Below are 21,419 nucleotides of genomic sequence, written 5' to 3'. Positions count from 1 at the left end.
GGCTATTTGTAATGCTAGCAAGAACGCATGAGAATGAATCTGAGAGTGAAGTTCTTATGCATTCAAACTTCAAAGTGGGAGTACCCAAAGGTGATGCTTTCCTGAGTAAACCTGCGGCTTAGGAATAAGTAAAAGTAAATACCTAGGTATCAAATATAGGGTTGCTAGCAAGACGGGATTTTAAAATAAAGACTAAACCCTGTGATGTGAATTCGGTCGAAGTTCCGATATTTCCGAAATTTCCCCCAAAAAACCTTTTTTTTTTTAATTAATTTAATATTTCACCGAAATTTCGACCATAATTTCAGCCGAAATTTAATATTGAATAAAATAGTCTTTTCTTTGTTGTACCGGATTTCGACCGAAATTTCAAAATTTCAACGGTCCGAAACCGGTACCGAAACCGAAATTTTCAACCATGATTGTGACATATGAGCAAGCAAAAATTGTAAAAGAAAAAGGTTAAGGGCTATATTTCTCATTAAAATGTCTGATTTGGGAGGGCAGTGATAAATTCACGCCCCATGGAAAGAAGAATACACCCCCTTTTAACAGACATCGTCAAGTTTTAATGCTTATGGAGTTAACGCATTAAAGATCTCTAACTATTTCTGTTAAAGGGGGTGTATTCTTCTTTGGAGGGGGTGAATGAATTTATCACTGCCCATTTGGAATGGAAAAATAATACTACAAGGTGTAAAATTCCATGTGGCAGTCTATCACCAATGGGCCCCATTTACATGTTCCACTCTGTATGTTAAAAGGGACCCCTGATCAGGAGAGCAAAAGCTTTAGATCGTACGGTGCCACATGTTGCACACACAATCAGGGATGACCGTAACCGTTCGTACTGTGAACGCACAATGCTAGTCTAAAAACAGAGTGTGAAATTCACGGCTCGGCTAATGAAGTCGAAGTTAGACCGACCGGCTACAAGTTATCATCAGCTCGGCTCACTAATTTTAAAGCCGCGCTTGGTCGCGAGATCTCTTCCCACGCGATAAAACCTCTAATTTCTTATCCATTTTCTCGTATATTGTATATTGCGTTTTCCTTCATCTTTCTCACCACGTACATAGTGAGTTTACAGAAATACCCCTACCTAATGGAAAATGGTATAAATTCCAAGTCCAACAATCAATTTCTGGGTCCCACAAAGAGACAAATGTGCCCCACCTTTTAGGGGCATGACAAATCCATGTTAAGGCCCACAGATGAATGGTTTAGATAACCCAAAGGGATGGCCCCACCTGTACACAAATTTGACACCACCTTTTATTCCCCTCTTAAAGGGAATGAACATGGGGGGGCTCTTGGACTGAATTTGCAACATTTGGAAACAGGGGAATTAAGCTTTTCAAACAACAAAGGTACACCCAGAAGAACTTCCATTAACAATTAAAATGACTTAACAAACCTTGTTCTTATGGTTCTATAAATAAAGAGAGTTAGGAAACTAATTACCACATTGAAATGGGTTTTCTCTTAGGCCTTTTTAATGGCAACAGACCGCGCTTTTAAGTTCAGAAATATTGCCCTGAAGTCGCATACGAAACAAGATGTAGTTTGTTAGTAGCAGATATCAGCATTTAAATTTTGTACATGTGTAACACAACTAGTATATTTGTCAATCTTTGCATGGATTTAAATTTCAGTTCGGTTTCAGCCGAAATCCGGCGAGGAAAAAAAGGTATTATTTTCTTATTTTGGAAATTTCGGCTGAAATTTTGGAAAATTTAATGTGTCAACAGATGTATTCATTTATGTATAGAAACATAGGTGCGACGGCAAATTCGAACAAGATAGAAACATGGTTTATGATTATGCGTAAGGAGCTGATACTGAGAGGAAGCATAATTGAAGGGTTACATGTAAACGTTTTTCAAACAGGAAAGGCTAAACTGACAAAAAGGCATTTGGGTATATTGGTAAGTTAATTGATTTTCTATATTAAAAGTCATGGGTTCAAGTCTCAAGAGCATTCCTTTTTTTCCATTTCCAGGAAAGAAAGAAAAAGTAAAAGCTAAACTGAGAAGTAATGAAAGGCCATACCAGCAACACGCGACAAAGCTGTGGAATAAGACTCGGAACTGCAGAGGCATATACTGGTAGTTCACCCATCCGACGATAGGCCAAAACTGTAAATCATATCCCAACAGTTATATTAGAGAAGCACCCTCCACAACCCACTCCAAGTTATGAAATAATAGATGCTTCATAAGGTATACCTTCCATGCAGTCAATTGAACAGAAGGGTAGTCACTTCTGACTTTGTTCTTGACCAAACCCCAAGGTCTTCCTGTATGACAAAAATATGTGAATAATGAGACATAACTTCTAAATCAGTTGTAGATTGTAAATAAAAACTCTATTACCAGGAGTTTCCCTAGTAAGTACAATTGCATGTGATACATTCACGACAGTTAAATTAACAAAAACAAAAAGTTGGTGACTCAAAATAATAAGGGCTTAAGTGTTGTTTAAAAAATGTCTGATGGCTTATTTGTTAATTTAGATATAAAGATGGTGCATGCAGACTATTTTCTCTGTTCCACTTGAGTCATAAGGAAATCAGAATGAGAAGCTGGAAAATGCTGAGCACCAAATATAAATAAAAACTAAAGTATCAAAATAAACCCACCAGATGAATAGGATTGAAATGGCTGAACAAGGGACAATCTGCTTTAAGGCCACGGTAGAAAATTAATGAAAACAAGCACAAGAACTCAAACTAATTATAGCAAGATAAAGTGATGAACCAGGGCATCCAGAAACTAAGGGGCCGTTTGGATACACGGATTTTAGAATCCAGGATTTCTTCAAAATTGTAGCTAAGAGACGAGAGAAGAAGCGGACCAGCCGTCGTTTTTGACTCGTTTTTGAATTCTCGCCCTTCTTTCCGTTAGCAAGAGAGTAGCAGATCCTCCCATATTTCAAGGTTTTAGAAATCTCAGGATGCAGGAGAGATTTTTAAAACCTGAATTTCTCACTTAAAATCCAAGAAACGCTGTCACAACAGCATACAACAGCATGATCATGAACCCTCTTTTACACTGTTTTCAAACTAAAAACCTGGATTCTAAAATCCGCATATCCAAACGGCCCCTAAAAGTTTGAGCGTGACCAGAAGGAAAAGGGCGCCAGTCAAAATTGGCGAGATCCCTAATAACTAAATGTTTAATGAACAAGAAAAACACTTAAATAATAGGCATACTGAGAGTGACAAGGAAAAGCGCGGCAGATAAAACTGATGAAATCCCTAAGAAACACCTACACACTTGAGCTACATAGTGCTCGCACTTAACAATCAAAGACCTAAGATCTTTTTTATCAGTGTTACAAAGCAAGTCCTACTAGACTTGGCACGGCACGGCCGACAACTCGGCCGAAGCACCCGAATACTCTGTTAATGCGGTCAGAACTCGGGAGAGTCAAAGGAGTTTCGATTGACTTGTAGTTGTAGGGCAAAACACAGACTCGCACAAGATCTCAGCCAAGGTTAAAAAACAGGAGTCAATTCATGCAACTCAACAATTGACACGGGGAGTTTTGAATGGAATTTGTGGTGTAAAAACTTTCAACATATGTGGCATTGAGCCTAAATCCACATATAAACAAACCTCAACCAATGAATATGCTAGTAAAATATACTTTCCATGTCTTCAACTAGAACCCAAAAATCAAACCGACTATCCCACATGTTTTCCAGTACATACTTCCTATTTCATTATCAAGAAACTTAGACAAAATATGTATCCCATATATTTTATTTTGGTGGGCATTTATCCCATATAACTCACCAGGTCTTAACTCCTTCCAGTCTCTTTTTATATTATCTTCCACCAGGGCTTAACCTTACTGGACCATGTGAAAGGGCTAAAATAAAGAATGGCAGCCTACATCATGACAGGGATGCATCACAAAGAACATGAAGTGATCATGATCAAGGTGTTAAAAATGTCTTTATCTAATAATGAGATCGAGAGAGGAGAAAGTATTGAATTTCGTATGGGAGGGAAATATGATTTTGTCATCACTACACATAATAGTGACTTAAAAGGCGCAATGACCAAAATATGATTAATGAAGGTTGGTCAACCAAATGATTAAATGTCTTTATTTCTAACACTTCCCCTGAGCTGATGTGTTCCTTAGATCATAATCAGGTTTCCTACTAAGTTCAGATGATCTATGGTGAGCCTCTTCATAAAAAATCTATGGTGAGCCTCTTCATAAAAATGCCTGCAACTTGATCTCTGATAGATACAAACAAAAAAACCATTCTAAACTTTCCCCTAAACAAAGTTATTGTCCTAGTGTAGAAAACTAAATTTTACGACAACTCGATCACACTTTAGTCGTCACAATAAAGAGTATGAAAATCAGTTCACAAATGAATCTCCTATAGGAGATTTCTCAACCAGGGGTGCTCTACGATGGTGGATGCCATAGCTTTATACCTGCATCTGTACTAGATCTGGACACTGTTCATTGTTTCTTATTGCTCCAGGAGAGTAAGCAATTATTTACTAGTGTACAAAAGCCCGTGATCAATATCCTTGTAATTGGATTGCTTGGTCAATCAGTATAAGGGTACCCTTATACGCTGAAGGGTACCATTATACACTGACTTTCTTGGTCTTATGTACTCTATAAAACAGACCATAGTCTAATATACCTTGAATATATCTCATAATCTGCTTAGTTGCCTGCAAGTGAAGAAATTAATTAGATAAGTAATTTCAGCTCTGGTAAATGAAAGACATTGGAAAGCCGTACCATTTTGCAAAAAGTACGAGGATCATTGATCTTCTCACCTTCCTTTCCATTGATCTTCTCATTGTATTTCGAGGTACTTACAAGTTTAGATTTTAACATGTGAAGTCTATTAAGGAGATCTAGAGCATACTTCAAGTCTATCATTGCCTGTGATAGACTTGACGTATCAAATCCCCTTTTAGGTTAATTTTCAGCTTCTAAATTTGAAGTCTATTGCCGCCTGTGATAATGATATTATTTATGTGTACAAAGACCAAGACCATAGCTGAGTGTTCGATGAGTATGGAATTATATGGCATGCTTCTCTTGCAACTGATGTAATCTGTGAAATCATGCTCTAAGAGCATGCTTTGGTCCATATATTGCTTTTTTGAGTTTGCACACAAAGTGACCTCTCTCTGTAGGTTTAAACCTGTTTAGCTGCTCCATGTACAGTTCTTCCTTCATATGTCCATGTAAGAAGGCATTTTTCACATCCATCTGGTAGAGTTGCTAGCCAAACATGTTAAGTGGAGCAAGAATGTGTCTTATGGTGGTCATCTTGACTACAGGAGTGTTGTTTGTAGCCGTTAGCTACCAATCTCCCCTTGTACCCATTAATGGTGTGATCAGGATTTTGCTTTAGCTTGAACACTCATTTGCAACCTAATACAGTTGCATATCCAGGTCTCAACTCAACTAAGCCTTTGCCCCAAACTAGTTGAGGTCGGCTATATCCAGGTCTGTTGATGCAAAACAAATCTATGATTGACGCTCTAATACCAATTATGATGTAAATTTTACTAGGAATAATGTCCAAAAGTTTATGGGAAAAGGAGATCAATCAAAGATGGAATTATTCTAAAAATAAATTACAAATCCAAAAAAATTATGATCGAGTGAAAACAAAATGAGGTGTCTACAACAAAAATAGCAAAAATAAGTTCCAAGAGTATGTGATCACTTGTAGGAGTTCAAGAAGAGCAATCACAAAGAGAATACATGGTCCAATACCATGTTATCTTGAGAGTCTAATAGAAAAAAGTTTTCATACATAAAGCAAATAAGACGTTAACAAAGGGAAAGTAAAGCAAATGAGAGGGTCCAACACTACTACATATAAAACGACCAAAATAATATATATATATATATATATATATATATATATATATATATATATATAGAGGAAAGTGAAGCTACACCACCGGTGTAGCTAACTTAGCTACACCGCCCGCTTAAAATACAATTGGCCCACATTGTTTTGGTGATCCAAAGAATTCATTTGATTGGCCCTCACATAGATAGGGTGTCCACCAAAAATCAGCTCCATAGCATCATCCCAACCCTACGATTTGTGGAGGCAAAAATGAACGTGTAAAAACCTTCACAAATTTGTCCATTTTTGCCTCCATAGTTTGAAGGGTTAGGATGATTCTATGGAGCTGATTTTTGGTGGACACCCTATCTATGTGAGGGCCAATCAAATGAATGGTTTGGATCACCAAAACAATGTGGGCACATTGTATTTTAAGCGGGTGGTGTAGCTAAGTTAGCTACACCGGTGGTGTAGCTTCACTTTCCTCATATATATATATATATATATATATATATATATATATATATATATATATATATATATATATATATATGAGATTTGCTAGCATCCATCGCAAAAGGCATTTCGCAGCTGGTCTGTCGCATGTCAGAGCAGCCACATGGGTCACTTTTCATCATATTTTGTCTTCATTCACAAGGTTGCTGCTCTGACGTGCGACAGACCATCTGCGAAATGCCTTCTACGATGGATGTTAGCAAATCCCACATTATACATACACATATATATCTTAAATAAAACCAACTAACCAAAAATGAAGAGACATCAACAAAATTATCATTTGGGCTCACAATAAGTAAGAGTTTATCCAGCAACCCCAATAAGAACTGACCTATAGAACATTTACATAACCACTATGAACTCGAATTTGGGCACCACTACTCACAATAAGTGAGAAGTTCATCCAGCAACCCCAATAAGAGCTAATCTATAGAACATTTACATAATCACTATGAATCATTAGCGGGCACCACCAACCAAATAGTTCACAGGGAAATTTTGCAAACATTTTCTATCCATAAAATGCATTTTGCAGGTGTACACCGTTTGAATTGATATACGAAAATACAGAAGTCTGAAGCTTTTAGGCATTGCTCTGAATGGTTGAACTTCATTAGGCTCTTCAACCTCAAACAAGCTCAAGCAGGCAGCTTAGTACCAGAAAAATGCAAAAAAAATGCAAAAGGTCAAGCCATAGGTTGGAGAAAACAAAACCCTGGCTCCATTAAAAGAATGCTAAACATGATTTTTCCTGCAAATGGCTTAAACCTACCATATCTAAAATTTAAAAAGATGGGAACATCCATGAACCAATTCAGAATTCGAAATCCAAGGTCCTTCAGTGATACGAACATGAGGATCAACAAATCTTGATGCTAAAATATCCTTTACTTTCAAACAATAAAATTGCAAGATTATTAGAGACAAAGCATAATTACAATGAGGTAAAATCGAAGAAATATCACTAATCCAAAAGATGGGAGTTGAAAATGCTCAATATATAAGCATCTTTATGATAAAAAGGTAAATGACAGAACATAAAAATAAATAAAATCTGATGGCACTAATCCAGATAAGAGGTCAAGTGTTTCCATACAAATATCTTTATGATAAAAGGTAAATGACAGAACATTAAAATAAATAAAATCTGACGGCACTAATCCAGATAAGAATATTTCATAATAAAAGGTAAAGGACAGAACATAAAAATAAATAAAATCTGATGGCACTAATCCAGATAAGAAGTCAAGTGTTTCCATACAAATAAATTGATGTCAATTGTAGATGAAGACAACATTAACAGAAAGGAGTGCTAATCCTGGAAAATCAAACGGACTGATTGATAATACTTACCCTCAATTACCAAGCCATAGTACATCATGAAAAAAATGTTGTTCCAAGGGGAAGAAGTTAATTGTTCCAATAGCACCTGAAAGACAAATTCTTCTATCATCATTCAAGATGACCACATAATCAAGAAGCATTTCATGAAATTTTATATAGAGCGCAGTACAATTACCCGCAATCCCAAATCCCCAAACATGAAAACTTTGTCACCATAACCAACAGGAAGCCAAGTGGGAGAGCCAGAAAAAGAAAAAGAAAAAGAAAAACAAGAAAATATTCTAGGACCCATTGCAAGATTCTGAATTGGGAGCAGTGTCCTAAGTAGAGGATTGTGCAATTAAACATCAACCACATTGACAACATTGCGAAAATATTTCCTTTGAAGGAATGGTGGTGCAGAGAATGTTAATAACATTACAGTATCATAACAATGCTTTGTTTGGCATCTACTCAATAACTAACGAAGAATTGAAGCTTAAGAACATTCTTAACTGTACCTTCGTAGCAACAGTCTTGTTTCCTTTCTTTTCTTTGAAAATGATATCCATCAGCTTGTGCAGAAAGTGCCCAAAAGGCCCTGAATATGCGAAACCATATAGCTGCAAAGCAAGAACAGATTAGCAAGAAACAGAAAATAAGATCAGACATATGATAGCTAATGGTTTCTTGATTACATATCTATATGACAGGATAGTAAAAAGGTTCTTAAAGAAATCCTTTTGTTTATAAAACAATAAAAAAGGGAGAAAAAAAAAACCAATTAGACATTTAGACTAATTTCAGCTAGCGTAGCATCCAATATTAAAGATATGGATCATCCAAGGGAAGCTAGAAGGAAGTCAAATCGTCAAGGATCAAAGGTTAAAATGTGAAATCAGATCGTGAAACCCACCTCACCTTTTTTAAACAGATACAAATTGACAACTTGTTCAAATTCGATTGTGTAACGAAGAATGTGTAATAACCAGTGTTTAAAAACTCCTTGACTCGGCAAGGAACTCGCCCGAGTCAACTCCTTTTTACCTCGGCCGAGTTGCACTACATCCGTGTTCCGTGTTTTGCCTTACAGAGTCAATAAACTCCTTTGACTCTCCTGAGTTATGACCTTGTCAACCATATCTACAGCGTTCTTGGCCGCGTCCGCGCCGAGTCGACAAGGTCTTTTCTCGGCCGCGTTCCTCGTCAAATCCGCGTTTTTAAACACCGGTAATAACAACTCCATTAAACATAATTAAATGCCTCTCATGATTTTGTTATATGCAATATATCAAATAACCAATTACTCCAAAAGCTTAAGCTATTGGAGAAGGTGTTATTTGATCTTTTATACTTTAACACTCCACATCACGTGTTGCCACTCTTTTTAGGGTTGGCCTACATGTGGCCCCTCTTTTGAGTTGACCATTATATGTGGATTTTTGATATCAAGGAGTTTTGAACCGAGAACCTTTGCTCAGATACCATGTGAAACAACCAATTACTCCAAAAGCTTAAGCCACTGAAGATGGCATCATTTGATCATTTATACTTTTAACAGAATAACAAGAGAAATAAGCATTCCTTCATTAACCCGAAAAGATCCGACGGAGATAGATCATAAATTCGTCAAAAGAGAGATTTTTGAAAATTGAATTGAAGACCCATTACCTCAGCAATCACAATACCTTATTTCAACCAAATTAAACATAAAACATCGATCCGTAAATAACAAAGAAAATAAATATAAAACAAAAAAAAGTGCATCTTCTAGTCCCTCTTGCTTGAATTACAAACAGATAAAAATTCCTCTTCATCATATCATGCTTATTACTACAATTAATCTTAACATCCCTAATTCAAATACAAACAGAAAAATTAACTAAAAACCAAAAAAGACCCACAAAAGGCAAGAAAATACCATGAAAAGAAGGAGACGTTTCAATTGAAGTTTCTTAATTCCAGAAAGCTTTTGAGCAATTGCATCGCTGCATCCAGCTAAAACAGAAGCCGTGATTGCCTATAAAACAAAGAAAAATTACCAAACAAACTTCAGAAAAAAGTTTCTTCAGAAAGGAAAAAAAAAAGATTGAAATTTCACAAAAGACAAAAAAAACCTTAGTTCTAAGAGGGTGGCGTTGCAGTTGAAGCAGGTAATTTCTCCATGCTCGTCCCACGATCTCCGACATGGCCAGAAAACAATGATCTCTCTCTCTCTCTCTCTCTCTCTCTCTCTCAGGGTTTTGTTGTGATTTTAAAGAGTTTTGGGGAAGGTAGAGAGAAAGAGGGAAAGAGTCTTAATAAAGAAGGAGGTTTAAATGAGAAGGAGAGTCAATAGTCTCTGGTTTGAACGGGTAAGTAGAGGTCTCTCTTTTTCAGAGTGTGAGGTACCTTTTTGGTCAGTTTCTTGTAAACGTGATTGACATTGGCTATTTAACCAATGGGATTTGCTACCGTCCATCGTAGAATCCATTTCGCGGATGGTCTGTTGCATCTGACAGCAGCATCACTTTTCAGCAGACTGTCAGATGCAACAGACCATCTGCGAAATTCCTTCTACGATGGAAGCTAGCAAATTCCGGTTTTGGTTTTTTTCCTTTTTTCTATGACGTAGGATGTCCCACTCCCTTCAGAGTAGGACTAGTCTCTACGGATACACGCAACGACCCACTCATCACGTGACTACTCTCTACGGATACACGCAACGACCCACTCATCATGTGTATCAGGTAAGTCGGGCGGGATTCGAACACTCGTCAACAGGGAGCAAACCCATGACTTGATGTTGAAGAGCCAACGCCTCGATGGGTTTGGTTTTCCTTGCAAATGAAATGACCGACTACCTTTCTAAGAAAACTAACAAAAAGGGCATGCGACTGACTAATTGACTATACGAGCGATACAGAAAGGGACATGAATATTTTCATTTTTCACCACCCGGAAGTACGCTTAAAACATGAACAGTGGGCAACTTTAACACTTTTTGACGTCAAATCACGTTAAAAGATGGGCGAATGAGTACTCCAGGAGTGAAAATATCATCGCCCTGTAGAAAAAAGGAATTGCTAGCGTCCATCGAAAAAGGCATTTCACGGTTGGTATGCATGTCAGACCAGCCACCTCATGAATGGAGACAAAAACTGTTGTCTTAAAACCCATAGAAAAAATAGAAAAAATAGATATCCGATAACATCGAAAGGAGATTTTAGTCATTTAGTGTGGGTGAGGTCTGGTATTTTTGGAAGTATGGGGGATGATCCAAGCCGTTCATTTGTTAGACCACAATGTAAATAGTCTTTTATCCCGAAAATCATCTCTGTACGATGATCCTAACCGCTTCATCTGTAGAGGGACTGCACATTGTAGAAACCTAGATCAGAGGGTTAGATTATCCATGGAATTGATTTTACTTTAGGAGTTGAACAGTTTGGATCATCCTATAAAGTAGGCCCACAGTAGTTTTAAAAAAATAATTGACTTCAGGCACACAGAACATGCAGAATCTCCTAAGATAGATTTTATATGTTGATATCGACACTTCAATATTTTGATAAATGACACTACTCTCATTGTTTTACATTTTTGTAATTATTAATGGTTGTTACAACAGTGAAGATGTAATCAACCATCCGACCCAAAGAGGTAAAACAAAATGAGTAGTATTATCAAAATAGGGTAGTGCTGATATCATATGCCTCGATTCTATAAATGTTTTAGGTGTGAAAAGGTCAGTCTATCTACCCCTTCACTCTCAACTTAAAAAAATCCAAATTTAATTAGCATCGTATTATGTGGGAGCGCTTCCACTCATACGAATGTCTATGCAATTTGGCCCAAAGCCAGTGTCACCTTACAGATTAATTTGTCTTACTCATGTGAAATGATTGGTATTCCCATGAGGAATGCTAGATTCACAGGAGCCCTTGCAGAATAAGGGGCAAACAACGCCCTTATTGGTCAGATACCATTGAAGATGGCACAAAAAATTACGATTATAACCGTCTTTAATGGGTTGATCTTAACTGTCTATAGATCCTAATTGTCTGAATGTTAGAGGGTTGATCCTAATTGTCTATAGATCGGAGCGTTAGGATCAACCTATGAAAATATATTTTGGGGCACAACCTATTTAGTAGGGCTGCAACTCGAGCTGGGTTTTACCCGACCCGCATTGACCAGACCCGAAAATAGCCTGGGTTGGATTCAGGTTTCATGGGTTTCGAGTCGAGCCGGGTTGAGCATTCAAAAGCCCGCATGAATCTCGGGTCGAGCCGGGTTTGAAGGGGCCTGACCCGAGTTACATAAATTATAGTATGTACATTTTTTTCTACTGTTAGTTAAAAGTTAAAAGTGAAAACCCACGCACCCACTCTTACTGTATGTGAGTGTAATTTCTGCTTCTATGAGTTGAGTTGATTCGAGTGTTTGATTCAGCATTGTTTGATTGTAATTACAACATTGTTTGATTACAGCATTGTTTGATTCAAGTGTGATGTGAGTGTAATTACATCATTGTTTGATTCAAGTGTGATGCGAGTGTAATTACATCATTGTTTGATTCAAGTGTAATGTGAGTGTAATTTCTGCTTCTATGAGTTGAGTTGCCTTGCCAAATAAGAATTTTCCTTAAAAAATTGCGTCAACATGAAAAAACCCGACCCGACCCGAGATTTATCATGGGTAGGGCCGGGTTTTTGGGGTTTTCCGAAAAAAAACCGACCCAACCCGACCCGATATATTTCTCGGGTAGGGTTGGGTTCTCCAAAACCCGACCCGAGTTGCAGCCCTACTATTTAGGTTGTGGCTCATCTAATGGACGATTTGGATCATCTACAGTGCGGGCGGGCCATACCGTACTTTTAATAAAGTGAGGAGTGCCCTCATCAAAATACAGTAGTGCTGATGACATTTCCCTTAAAAAATCCGAATTTAATAAGCACTGTAATATGTAGGGGTTCCCTTCAAGCGAATGTCTAGGCAATTTGGCACGAAGCCACTGTCACCTCATAGGTGAATAAAATTTGTCTTATTCATTTAATTCATATGAGTGTCACTTCTCTCCTGAGGAAGAGAGGCTTCAGAATTGAATTTGTCTTATTCGTTTAATTTGAATTTGTCACTTCTCCCATGATGGATTTGCTAGCATCCATCAGAAGTTCGCCGATGGGCTGTTGCATGTAAGAGCAGCCACCTCGTGAATGAAGACAAAATCTGCTGAAAAGTGAGCCTGTGTGGCTGTTCTCACATGCAACAGCCCATTGGCCAAATGCCTCACGCTAGAAAATCCCTCCCCTGATATATGGATGTAAATGCCAATTAATTAAGGAGATAAAAGAGGGGCTATATTTAGGAAGGGTAAATGCCAATTAATTACATTTTGATTCTGAAATTTTGGTTTGCTGGTATTTTTAACTCTTTCCACCCAGGTAAAGCCGAGCTCTCTCCTGGCATCGTATTAGTCGGGCAAATAGACTCCAATGGTGTTTGGTCAGGCCAGCGGAGATTAGCTAGCTAGCTAATCTTTTTAAAATATACCCTTGAAATTTGACTATTTTAGTTACTTTGTTCAAAGCGAGATTACGAATATGGTGTGAAACAACCAATTACTCCAAAAGCTTAAGATGTTAGAGAAAGCTTTCTTTCTTCTTTTATACTTTTAACACTCCCCCTCACGGTGGCCCCTCTTTCTTTGGGTTGGCCTACACATGGCACATGTGACCCCACTTTTGGGTTGGCCATTGCATGTGAACTTTTGCTACCAAGGAGTTTGAACTAGGACCTTTGGCTCTGAAACCATGTGAAATAATAAGAAGGTGTTGTTTATTCTTTTATACTTTAACATATGGCACTTTTTTTTGTCTTCCCTGCCATCCATCACCAACTTATTGCTATATATTGTCTTAGATCATCTTTGTTTTGATTTTTGAGAACTGATTTTGCGAATCAAAATCTGATTATTGGACTCAAAATTAAGGCCCCATTTGTTGTGGATTTAGAGAACCGATTGTGACATCAAGTGATTATTGGACTTAAATTTACACTCAGGCCCTGTTTGTTTTGGATTGTGGCAGCCGATTGTGGGCCTCCAACTTATTCCTGGACTCAAAATTAGGTTTGGGGCCCACAATTGCTTGGCATAATCTTAAACAAATAAGGCCTTAATTTTCAGTCCAATAATCAGTTCTGGACACAATCGGTTCTCAAAATCCAAAACAAACATAATTTTGAGTAAAAAAAAATTCCCAAAATGCATTTCCCATTCCCAACCGCCTCTCAAAAAGAAAAGAAAAAAAAAAGACAGAAAATAATCATACAAATTTCACCTCAAAATCCAAAATGAAAAATAGCTAAAACCCAAGAAATGGACTTAAGCAACTACTTAGATGACAGAAAAAAACAAAGGCGGGAGAATAAGAGGTGAGTTGTGTGGCTATGGATCATTGATGGAAACCCATGTGTTAGTTCTTGGAATTGATTGAGCGCTTGACTTTATCAGCTGTATCCTTGATTGCATTGGCTGTATCATTAATGGTTTCCTCTGCTTTGTCCACAACACTGTCTTTGATCTTTTGGGAAGCTTCTTTGGACGATCCCCATGCTTCTTTGGCCGTTTGCTCTGCATTCTCTCCGCACACATTCCCAGCCAATTCCTTTGTCTTTTGGGCAACCTAGGCATTCATTCAAAGACAAAAGTACATTAGGCACATGCCATGTTTGGCAGCTGTGAAAGTACATTGGGCAACCTTAGTTCATCGTTTAAAGACAAAAGTACCTGAGGCACTTAAGGCCATGTTTGGCAGCTGTGAAAGTTTTTTCCATGGAATATTAGTTTATCAAGTAGTGGGAGAGGGAGAGAATTGAGGGGGCATGATTGAGGAGAGGGTGAAACATGCCCCTTAAGTAAAAGGGAGTTTGAGGGTAAATTTTTATTGGAATTTTTATAATGGAAAATGAATTTTCAAACATTTGGTAAATTCATTTTCTATGAAACAGTTTCGAGGAAAATTGCAAACCTACTAGATCCTGCAATTTCTTCCCATAAATTTTTTTTTCCCTAGATCCAAATGCCTGATGCAAGAGATAACAAGGGGCATCATGCACATTCCCCAACGAGCGCAACTTAGAACATTAAAAAGTCATATTCTTATATTTTACTACTAATGGTTATTTCCCTACTACCTGTCTACGTGTAAATTTCACCGTAGCTATTAAATAAATGGGAATTGCTAGCGTCCATCGCAAAAGGCATTTCGCGGCTGGTATGTCTCATGTCAAACCAACCACCTCGTGACTGACCCTAGCAAATCCCTAAATATATTACCTATATTTAACTATTCTACATAATGGGAGCACTTGGGAATGACCCCAAGGTTACTTAGGCCATGTTTGGCGACCATGAAAAATTATTCCATGAAATATATATTTGTGAACCCAGTTGTTAAAGATGCGGTGTTTTAACACAACTTAAAAATAGAAACGATAGGCAGACTTTTGATAAATGAAAAATCAGGAAGTGGTTTTTTAAGAATAAGACATATCAAAGATGGTATTTTGTAAAAAAAAAAAAAAACATTAAAAACGACTAGTTCTTTAATTGAATAGAATGATAGAGAGAAAGTGAACTTACTACCAGTCTTCTCCTATAGACCCCTCCCCCCCCCCCCCCCCTTCCGACGGCTGGCTAACGTTAAACGTTAGGATTTAACGGACATGTCACTTTCCCACCATTTGACCGGTCTCTCTCACTCCCTCTCTCTCCACACACACAACAGGAACAGTTGGTGGGCCCAACAGAAACCGTTGGTGGAATCGTGGGCCCATCTTTGAACAACGCAGGCTCCGCCCATACCACTCCATAGGATAATCCAAACCGTCCATTTGATGGGCCATAAACGTAAATAGGTTGCGGCCCAAAATATCATTTCCATAGGCTGATCGTAGCCCTCCGATCTAAATAGAAACTACATCTTATGCAACCTCTATAGATTGTAGGGTTGTGATCATCCTCTGGAAATGATTTTTGGGGCACAACCTATTTACATCGTGGCCCATTAGATGAATGGTTTGGATCATTCTATGGGGTTGGTGGTAAAGTAACATTAAGGCCCATCCACAACATAGGACGATCCAAGCCATCCATGGTAGGCCCAATCGTAGGCCTCACCGATATTTTTCAAATTGAAGCGTACCGTCCACAACATTGGATTATCCAAGCCGTCCATGGTTTGGATCATCCTATGGTGTGGTTCGTACCAATTTAGGCCACACCCATATTTTTGAAAATGAAGTGTATCGTCCAGACCATAGGATGATCCGAGCCGTCCATTTGATGGGCCACAATGTAAATAGGTTGTGCCGCAAAAATCATTTCCGTAGGATGATCACAACCCTACAATCTATAGAGGTTGCATAAGATGTAGGTTCTATTTAGATTGGAGGGCTAGGATCAGCCTATGGAAATAATATTTTGGGACGCAACCTATTTACGTTTATGGCCCATCAAATGGACGGTTTGGATTATCCTATGGTGTGGTATGGGCGGTGCCTACGTTGTTCAAAGATGAGCTCACCATTCCACCAACGGTTTCTGTTAGGCCCACCAACTGTTCCTGTTGTGTGTGGAGAGAGAGAGAGAGAGAGAGAGAGAGAGAGAGAGAGAGAGAGAGAGGTCAAATGGTGGGAAAACATTAGCAGGGGTAGGGAAATATCAGCGCCCTATCAAGAAATACATTGATGGATTTCGATCGATTGATCATCAAAATTAGGTTTGGAAAATGAATTTTCAAACATTTGGTAAATTCATTTTCTATGAAACAGTTTCGAGGAAAATTGCAAACCTACTAGATCCTGCAATTTCTTCCCATAAATTTTTTTTCCCTAGATCCAAATGCCTGATGCAAGAGATAACAAGGGGCATCATGCACATTCCCCAACGAGCGCAACTTAGAACATTAAAAAGTCATATTCTTATATTTTACTACTAATGGTTATTTCCCTACTACCTGTCTACGTGTAAATTTCACCGTAGCTATTAAATAAATGGGAATTGCTAGCGTCCATCGCAAAAGGCATTTCGCGGCTGGTATGTCTCATGTCAAACCAACCACCTCGTGACTGACCCTAGCAAATCCCTAAATATATTACCTATATTTAACTATTCTACATAATGGGAGCACTTGGGAATGACCCCAAGGTTACTTAGGCCATGTTTGGCGACCATGAAAAATTATTCCATGAAATATATATTTGTGAACCCAGTTGTTAAAGATGCGGTGTTTTACAACAACTTAAAAATAGAAACGATAGGCAGACTTTTGATAAATGAAAAATCAGGAAGTGGTTTTTTAAGAATAAGACATATCAAAGATGGTATTTTGTAAAAAAAAAAAAAAACATTAAAAACGACTAGTTCTTTAATTGAATAGAATGATAGAGAGAAAGTGAACTTACTACCAGTCTTCTCCTATAGACCCCTCCCCCCCCCCCCCCCCCCCCCCCTTCCGACGGCTGGCTAACGTTAAACGTTAGGATTTAACGGACATGTCACTTTCCCACCATTTGACCGGTCTCTCTCACTCCCTCTCTCTCCACACACACAACAGGAACAGTTGGTGGGCCCAACAGAAACCGTTGGTGGAATCGTGGGCCCATCTTTGAACAACGCAGGCTCCGCCCATACCACTCCATAGGATAATCCAAACCGTCCATTTGATGGGCCATAAACGTAAATAGGTTGCGGCCCAAAATATCATTTCCATAGGCTGATCGTAGCCCTCCGATCTAAATAGAAACTACATCTTATGCAACCTCTATAGATTGTAGGGTTGTGATCATCCTCTGGAAATGATTTTTGGGGCACAACCTATTTACATCGTGGCCCATTAGATGAATGGTTTGGATCATTCTATGGGGTTGGTGGTAAAGTAACATTAAGGCCCATCCACAACATAGGACGATCCAAGCCATCCATGGTAGGCCCAATCGTAGGCCTCACCGATATTTTTCAAATTGAAGCGTACCGTCCACAACATTGGATTATCCAAGCCGTCCATGGTTTGGATCATCCTATGGTGTGGTTCAATCGATCGAAATCCATCAATGTATTTCTTGATAGGGCGCTGATATTTCCCTACCCCTGCTAATGTTTTCCCACCATTTGACCTCTCTCTCTCTCTCTCTCTCTCTCTCTCTCTCTCTCTCTCTCTCTCTCTCTCTCCACACACAACAGGAACAGTTGGTGGGCCTAACAGAAACCGTTGGTGGAATGGTGAGCTCATCTTTGAACAACGTAGGCACCGCCCATACCACACCATAGGATAATCCAAACCGTCCATTTGATGGGCCATAAACGTAAATAGGTTGCGTCCCAAAATATTATTTCCATAGGCTGATCCTAGCCCTCCAATCTAAATAGAACCTACATCTTATGCAACCTCTATAGATTGTAGGGTTGTGATCATCCTACGGAAATGATTTTTGCGGCACAACCTATTTACATTGTGGCCCATCAAATGGACGGCTCGGATCATCCTATGGTCTGGACGATACACTTCATTTTCAAAAATATGGGTGTGGCCTAAATTGGTACGAACCACACCATAGGATGATCCAAACCATGGACGGCTTGGATAATCCAATGTTGTGGACGGTACGCTTCAATTTGAAAAATATCGGTGAGGCCTACGATTGGGCCTACCATGGATGGCTTGGATCGTCCTATGTTGTGGATGGGCCTTAATGTTACTTTACCACCAACCCCATAGAATGATCCAAACCATTCATCTAATGGGCCACGATGTAAATAGGTTGTGCCCCAAAAATCATTTCCAGAGGATGATCACAACCCTACAATCTATAGAGGTTGCATAAGATGTAGTTTCTATTTAGATCGGAGGGCTACGATCAGCCTATGGAAATGATATTTTGGGCCGCAACCTATTTACGTTTATGGCCCATCAAATGGACGGTTTGGATTATCCTATGGTGTGGTATGGGCGGAGCCTGCGTTGTTCAAAGATGAGCTCACGATTCCACCAACGGTTTCTGTTAGGCCCACCAACTGTTCCTGTTGTGTGTGGAGAGAGAGAGAGAGAGAGAGAGAGAGAGAGAGAGAGAGAGGTCAAATGGTGGGAAAACATTAGCAGGGGTAGGGAAATATCAGCGCCCTATCAAGAAATACATTGATGGATTTCGATCGATTGATCATCAAAATCCAACATTGTATTGAAGGGCACTTTTGGCTACCCTTAATTTGTTTTCCTGAAATATGAGAGGGACTTCATAGGAGGGACTCATAGGGAGAGGGTAAGAAAAGCCTGAAAAACCGAGACACAAAAAACTCTACTCAAAATATTAAAAACATACATTGTAGGATTTGAACCCAAGACCCCTCTAAATCCAACGCCTTAACCACTCGGCCAAACTTTCATTTGTAATAAACAACCCACATTCTTTCATTTTATATATAAAAAATAAACATAATCCAAACTTTAAAGCTTGGCTCGTTTATGAGCCGAGCCTAAAAAGCTCGCAAGCTTTCCCGAGCCGAACTATACAAAGCCCAAGTTCGGCTCGTTTATTTGGCGTGGAACGAAGGGGACGAGTGATAAGAGGCATGTTTGCCATATTTGTTAGTTCTTTGAATAAGGGTATTTTCGGTATTAAATCAAGAAGAGGAGGAGAAGTGAACAAAAGTCCTTTTATGTTGGATATATAAACAAGATATAAACAAGATGAGATTGTGCCACGTGGCAATTGCTGATACGTGGCAAGAACGGTCTTACTAACTGATGGAAGTGGGACCCAGTAATGTTGGGTTAGGTAGTCATTGCACGTTGACCAGCCAGCCATGCATGTATGTTTCACGAGGCGATTCGTTCTCGTGGTTTGAATTATCGCACGTGCAAACAGTTAGTACACGTGTGCCAGGAGGATATCTCACGAGTCTTCCCTACATATCGCACCGTCTCGAGAAAATAGTTTCATTCTTTTCCAACTCGGCAGCTGAGATATCAACTCTCTTCACAAAATTTACTTTCTCAACTGATTTTGAAAGGTTACCGAAAATTATGTGGATCCAATCAAGAGCCCTTTTCCGGCCCTTTTTGCAAGGGCGCCCTTGCATCTATCATTCCTCCGAAGAATATTACAAATTTTGGAATTTAAGGCAAGCACTCGAAAAGATTCAAATCAGTGTTAAAAGCCTTACTCACATTCGGAATGACAATTAGAACAAGTAATGATTGACGCTATCAATATTTCATTAACTTGGATAAGTCACAGGTTTTGATAGCTCTTCGAATCAGGTCTGGAATTTGAACTCGGCCTTAGGCCAGGGATTTTTTATTTTTTTTTCTAAGTTTAGAATACGAAAACTTTCCAAAATTTCATGATTTTCCATCCCTTGAATGTGAACCACCACAGTTCAAGCTTTATTTAGAGGGACCTTTATGGGAGTCATCACTGACCTTAATTTATAATGATACCAATAAAATTTATCATTTCAGGGATTTGCTAGGGGCCATTGCAGAAGGCATTTAGCGGACAGGCTGTTGCATGAGAGAGCAGCCACCTCAGATGAATTAAATGAATGAGACAAAATCTGATCCTATGTGGCTGCTTACTCATGCAACAGCCGGTCCACGAAATGCCTTGTGCGATGGTCCCTAGCAAATCTCTTCTTTTTACATTGTGGAAATTAACAAAAAAAAAATACTCTGCAAAAGATTTCCTCAAGAAAAGCAAATTCAAACAGGCCCTAAGGGAAAAACAAATTGGCTCATCGAAGGCGATAATTGACTAAAGCCCCCTTGTTTTAGGCCCGTACCTTTTGGATTTTGAGAACTGATTTTGAGTTCAACTCAACTCAACTCAACTAAGCCTTTGTCCCAAACTAGTTGGGGTCAGCTAATGAATCCTTTAGAAAATTTTCATGAAGAAGGTGAAATGATCTACCCGACTCAAATTGACTAAGTCTACACTAGTTGGGTTTGTCTACATAGATCATTTTCTTCCATTCTCTCATATCCTAGGTCATGTTCTCTGCTATGTTCCTAGCCCTCATGTCTTTTCTCACTGTTTCTACCCAAGTTGTTTTCAGTTTGCCCTTACCTCTTTTTACTCCATTAAGTTGGCACGAGTCACTTCTTCTCACTGGAGCATCCAAAGGCCTACGTTGGATATGCCCAAACCATCTTAAGCGGTGCTCTCTCATCTTCTCCTCAATTTGTGCCACCCCCACCTTTTTACCGATGTCTTCATTTTTAATTAGATCTAATCTTGTGTGGCCGCACATCCATCTAAGCATTCGCATATCTGCTACACTCATCTTATGCACATGCTGCTTCTTGGTGGCCCAACATTCTGAGCTATAAAGCATGGCTGGTCTCACAGGTATCTTATAAAACTTTCCCTTCAACTTGGTAGGTATTTTACGATCGCACAGAACTCCTGAAGTATGCTTTCACTTCAACCAACCTGCTCTTATTATGTGGTTAGTATCCTCTTCAATCTCTCATTGCTTATGTAGGATTGGACCAAGATAGCGAAAGATATCCCTCTTAGGTATCTCATGTCCAGTCATATTTGCTACATCCTCACCCTGCCTCCTGACATTACTAAAGTTGCACTCCATATACTCTGTCTTAGTCCTGCTCAGTCTATTACATTTGGATTCCAAAGTAGTTCTCCATAACTCTAACTTAGCATTAACTCCTGCTTTGTT

At 38.8% G+C, this 21,419-nt stretch overlaps 1 protein-coding gene across 1 annotated transcript; it reads right to left on the bottom strand.

Annotated features, from left to right (window-relative positions):
- Positions 1-1,371: 1,371 nt before the first annotated feature.
- Positions 1,372-10,084, bottom strand: LOC143862181 (Peroxisomal membrane 22 kDa (Mpv17/PMP22) family protein). Its single transcript, XM_077373186.1, has 7 exons — positions 9,814-10,084; positions 9,618-9,716; positions 8,218-8,319; positions 7,727-7,802; positions 2,229-2,299; positions 2,053-2,138; positions 1,372-1,537 (listed from the first exon to the last, which is right to left on the bottom strand). The coding sequence occupies exons 1-7, from the start codon at positions 9,883-9,885 to the stop codon at positions 1,486-1,488; spliced, it is 558 nt and encodes a 185-aa protein (XP_077229301.1). The 5' UTR covers positions 9,886-10,084; the 3' UTR covers positions 1,372-1,485.
- Positions 10,085-21,419: the final 11,335 nt, after the last annotated feature.

Source organism: Tasmannia lanceolata, unplaced genomic scaffold, assembly GCF_043159265.1.
Source record: "Tasmannia lanceolata isolate RefF3 unplaced genomic scaffold, GAP_Taslan_0.1 ptg000037l, whole genome shotgun sequence".
Taxonomy (NCBI): Eukaryota; Viridiplantae; Streptophyta; class Magnoliopsida; order Canellales; family Winteraceae; genus Tasmannia; species Tasmannia lanceolata.
Note: the sequence above shows the minus strand (reverse complement) of the source record. Positions and strands in the feature narration are given on the sequence as shown.